The following is a 5,344-nucleotide window of genomic DNA, read 5'->3' on the forward strand; positions in this document are numbered from 1 at the left end:
TGTTCACAGAAAACATGGAAGCATGTTTTATGTGAACAGTTGAGCAGTAGCTTGGATTTATCTTCTAACACAAAATACAATCAATCTGGATGGAGAGCTAAGTTAAAGTGGTGTGGCAGACTGATAAATACGCCTGAGTTGTTTTGCCGCGTCGATTATTCCTGGCCTATCTTCTCCTATTTCACACAAACAACTCAGGCCAAGCCTTGCAAAAGCTAGAAATTGTTCCTCATCAATTCTTTCTTCCAGTAATGCTGGATCTACAATTTCAATCAACCGGTTTTGTTCATCATATGGCTTCAGAAAGCCTGGCAAACTGGATTCAGAATATATGGATTGTTGAGTATCCAACATCCATCCTGCCAAAAGCACAAGTAGAAATACACCAAAATGAAACACATCACTCTTCTCGGTTACATGGCCTGTAGTGCAATATTCAGGATCACCAATACCCATTCTCCCGCGTACTGCATCTTCTGCACGCAACTGACCTTCAGGGATAGATATGGAGAGTGAGAAGTCAATCAATCTGGCTACTTTCTCCTCATCCAATATAATGGTGGGCGACTTAATATCTCTATGAACAACGGGCCTGGAAAATGCAGTATGGAGATATGCAATGGCATTAGCTATGCCCATTGCAATCCTTAACCTACACTTCCATGGTAACGGCTGAGAGACTCTATCAATTGGGCGGATACATTGGAAGAGATTTTCCCCCCCAACAAATTCATACACTATAATCGGTAGTTTGGTCTCCAAGCAGCATCCTAGGAGCTTTAGAACATTTTTATGGACACTCATTTGTGATCCAATCACAATGTCTTTAATAATGCATTCTAGTGCCTTGTCTCTTATAACAACAATTCTTTCTTCTGGGTACACTTTAACTGAAATTAAGCGGTCTTCAAGAGAACCCTTGTAAAATTCAAAATCACCAGCCTCCAGCAACCTTTGACGTGGGTCGTAGTTGTTTGTTGCTTTTCTAAGCTCTTCGGCAGAGAAGTTACGGATAGGATTGGATTTCCCATTGCAAAAGGTAATCAACTCCTCTAATAATAATCCTCCATTCTTCATAAATGACGTCTCCTCCTCTTTGTCTTTCCTCTTGATCAGTTTCAAACACGCTTTCATGTTGCTTATCCACCAAACCCTTATAATATATTACAATTAGCAATGCATAGACAGAATATATATGTTAAGACAAGACAAGAAGAGGCCAAATTGGCTTTAAATATATGAATATATATACTCAATGGTTAAGTATAGAGATCAATGAGCCTGCACAATTTTGGCGTGTGAAACCCAGTTGTGCGTCACCATGTAAATCAAGCATGAATTACAAGAATTTGAAACATATATATTACCTACCAAGGAACACAACTTGAGTGTTAAATTATTAATTTAATGATTAAATTTATCACTTCATATCAGTTTAAGCTTTTAGTACAAGCGGGATGATTTAACATAATATCATAACCAATTACAGTATTTTTCTTTTCTATTTTTTGGTGAAAAAAAAAAAATCAGATTACGGCTCCGTTTTCTTCGACGTAAAATGGTTTCCAAAAAATGATTTCCGTATTTTACGGTATTTACTTCGACGTAAAATAGTGGTCAACGGAAAATATTTTCCTTTTGACCGAAAATTCTTCTTTAATTTTCGGAAAATGGTTTACGATTTTGAAAACCGTAAACCATTTTCCGATTATGAGCATCTAATTCTTAAATCGATGGACTTTGTTAAGACCCGCCCAGAACCTCACCGGGAATTGATCGGGACTTGCCCGGGACTTGACCGGGACCCGCCCAGGACCTGTCCGGGACCTGACCGGGACTCGCCCGGGACCTGCCAAGGACCCACCCAGGACTTGACCGGGACCCACCTAGGACCTGCCCGGGACTAGCCCGGGACCTGACCGGGACCCTCCCGGGACTTGACTGGGATCTGCTCGGGACTTGCCCGGGACCTAACCGGGACTCGCCTGGGACCTAACTGGGACCTGCCCAGGACTAGCCTGAGATCTGACCGGGACCTGCTCTGGATTCGCTCGAGACCTGCCCGGGACTTGCCCGGGGCCTAACCGGGACCTGCCTGGGACTAGCTCGGGACCTGACCGGGACTTGATCGGGACCTAATCGGGACCCGCCCAGGACCTAACCGGGACCCACCCGGGACTCTCCTGGGACATGACTGGGACCCGCCTGGGACCTGCCCGGGACCCGCACTGGACTTGACCGGGACCTGCCCAGGACCTACCTAAGACCCGCCCCGGACCCCGGCGGGACCTGCCCGGGACTTGCCCAGGACCTAACCGAGACCCGCCCGGGACCTAACCAAGACCCACCCAGGACCTAACCGAGACCCACCCGGGACCTGATTGGGACCCGCCCGGGACCAGCCCAGGCGGGTCCCAAGCAAGTTCCCTACGGGTCCCGGTCAAGTCCCGAGCGAGTCCCGGTTAGGTCCCGGGTGAGTCCCTGTCAGGTCCAGGGCGGGTCCTGGGCAAGTCTCGGACGGGTCCTGGTTAGGTCTCGGGCGGGTCCCGAGCGGGTCCCGGGCAGGTCCCAGTCAAGTCCCGGGCGGGTCCCAGGCAATTCCCTGGCAGGTCCCTGCAGAGTTTCGAACAAGTCCCGTGTAGGTCCCGGCGGGGACCTTATTGGAATATATATATATATATATATAAAAAGATATTAAAAAAAAAAAATTATTTTTCGTGTACAAGGTAAACGCCGTAAAATGTTTTTGACGAAAAATATTTTCAAAGAAAATGACTTTCCTGAAAATATTTTACGAAGGAAACCATTTTACGTCGAAGTAAACGAAGCCAAAGAGTCATCGTATATTGTTTTTTCTGAAATACTTGTATCATAAGACTTCGTTTAAAAATCATTAAAAGCAAGGTGATATATATTTTGGTTATAAATCAACCACTTAGATCCAATATTTAAAACAATGCTTAAACAAACAGAATCAAATCAGGCTAATCAGCAAGAACACAAATCAGAAAACCTGCAGCATGATCTTAATCCTGATTAAAGTAGTTCATAGGCATGCATTCTAATAACTCAAAATTAAAAATGTACCTGTGAACCCAGAGAGAGAGAGAGAAAGAGAGAGAGAGCTGAAGCTATAACATGTGAAGGTAAACAAACAATTGAACTTTAATTTGGTTATCAAAATCATAAATTACAATGAAATGAAGCAGGAAACTGGGAAATTTCGTTGCAATGACTTGGCAGTTCCCTTTGACTTTTCTTGATAAGGACATTTACGCCTTCCAACTGAGAGCTTCCACGTTAGCTTTCCACACAGCCTATGACTATCCCCGCGATGATCTTATTTTTACAATGAAATGAAGCAGGAAACTGGGAAATTTCGTTGCAATGACTTGGCAGTTCCCTTTGACTTTTCTTGATAAGGACATTTACGCCTTCCAACTGAGAGCTTCCACGTTAGCTTTCCACACAGCCTATGACTACCCCCGCGATAATCTTATTTTATTGCAAGTGTTCACACAGTTTGCCGGCCAATAATTCGGACTTCCCAAGCAAGAATGGAATGGAACTGGATTCGTTGAAAATCTTCTTCCTTTTTTATTCCTTTTCTTTTTTCTTCTTCATACAAGTTTTGCTCTCACTCCCAAAGGCCAAAACAAACTCTCCCCGCGCCTTTTTTGATCTTCTTGTTTCTTATGGGGGTGTTTGTTAAACAACACCCCCCACCACGGCATTGTTCATATGTAAAAAATAAAAATAAATAAATAAATAATGATTGATATGGAGAAATGAAAAAATGGCATTAAAAAGTAAAAAATTTATTTTGTAGTAATTTTTTTATTTGAATAGTAATAAAATGTAAATGATATGATATAAAAAGTGAATGATTTAATATAAAAGTAATAATGTTTTTTTTTAAAAAAAAAATGAAGTGAATAGTGTGATGGAATGAGGGAGAACGTGAGGGGATGGGATGGGGTGGGGAGAATCAGTTGACTTTACCAATTGAGGAGTGAAACATCTTCCTTTCCTCTATTCAGTTTTCTCTAAGATATCTTTAATGATTTTGCATAGAAGGCTTTCCCTCACCCACTTTTATTTTTCCTTATTTTGAAGATTCATTTACACCGTTGAGAGACGAGACTTCTCTAGGCTTTGGTGAAACTTCATTGTTGTCATATTTTTATTCATGTTAGGTTCTTTCTTTCTTTTTTTTTTTTTTTCATTGTTGCTACATAACCAATCGTGTGTTGCGTCATCTAATGATGTATATGTTACGACGTCATTTAATTTTTTATAACATTATGTACAGTAAAATAATAATAATGATCATGAAATAAATTTAGTAAAAAAGTACACAACATATGACATATTAAAATTAGTCTGAAGTGAATCAGTAACACACATTATTAGTCCTTTCATAAATTAAACCTATCTTCACCCTTCATGAGTTGTAACATGGCTGCCATTTTCTGCAGTGAATTCAAATGCTATACGGTCAATCTGGATGGAGCTCGAGCTAATTAAAGTGGCATGGCAGACTGATAAATACGCCTAAGTTGTTTTGCCACGTCGATTATTCCTTGCCTATTGAAAAACCTATATACGACTCCAAATGGCACTAATAAAGGGTTGAATAGGTGTATGCAAATAATACGCGGAATTAAAAATTAAACAATCATACAACCAAAATATGTAGAACAATAGATCACAGAGACACAAATATTTTGGTTATGAAGAAGAAACCATTTAGAGAACTATGTAAAATGTAAAACCTCTCCGGGCAGTCAAAACCAAGAAATCAATCAACTATAAAAGAATAAGGATTACAAGAAGTTCATACTTACAAAACCTTTGCAATTGACACTCCCTTGCATAAGACAAGCGACCAACTTGACTTCTATCGCAGTAGCCTTTTTCAGAATATCTGGCACAATTCTTCTATTTGATCTCCTTTACCGGAACTCCGATAGACTTCGGTTGTATATGATCTGTGATGAAGACACAATCTTTAACTCTAAGAGAGACTAACCCTAACGCTCAATATCTTAAACGCTCTCTTAGCACATGGAATTCTTTTGTTTTCCTTACAATTTCGTGCATAACAGGTCTATATATATAAACTACAAGAAAACCTAGTACTAGTTGAAATGAGAAGAAAAACTAGTTCTAGTTGGAATAGTATTCATCCAAATTTTCTTCCTCATCTTGCGAGACGATTTTGGCATAGCTAACTTTCAAATTTTGAAAATCTTATTTCACAAAGATTTGTATAATTTTGTGTTAGCTTTCCAATGCCGCTGGTTTCACCTCAATCCGATTCTTGAGCCAAAATTTATGGCCC

At 40.5% G+C, this 5,344-nt stretch overlaps 1 protein-coding gene across 1 annotated transcript; it reads right to left on the reverse strand.

Moving 5' to 3' along the window:
* On the reverse strand, positions 1-1,134 carry LOC132190709 (serine/threonine-protein kinase ZRK3-like). Its single transcript, XM_059605755.1, has one exon. It carries the CDS (start codon positions 1,132-1,134, stop codon positions 103-105), a length of 1,032 nt encoding a protein of 343 aa, XP_059461738.1. The 3' UTR covers positions 1-102.
* Positions 1,135-5,344: the final 4,210 nt, after the last annotated feature.

The sequence above is a fragment of the Corylus avellana genome, chromosome ca8, assembly GCF_901000735.1.
Source record: "Corylus avellana chromosome ca8, CavTom2PMs-1.0".
NCBI classification, from domain to species: Eukaryota; Viridiplantae; Streptophyta; class Magnoliopsida; order Fagales; family Betulaceae; genus Corylus; species Corylus avellana.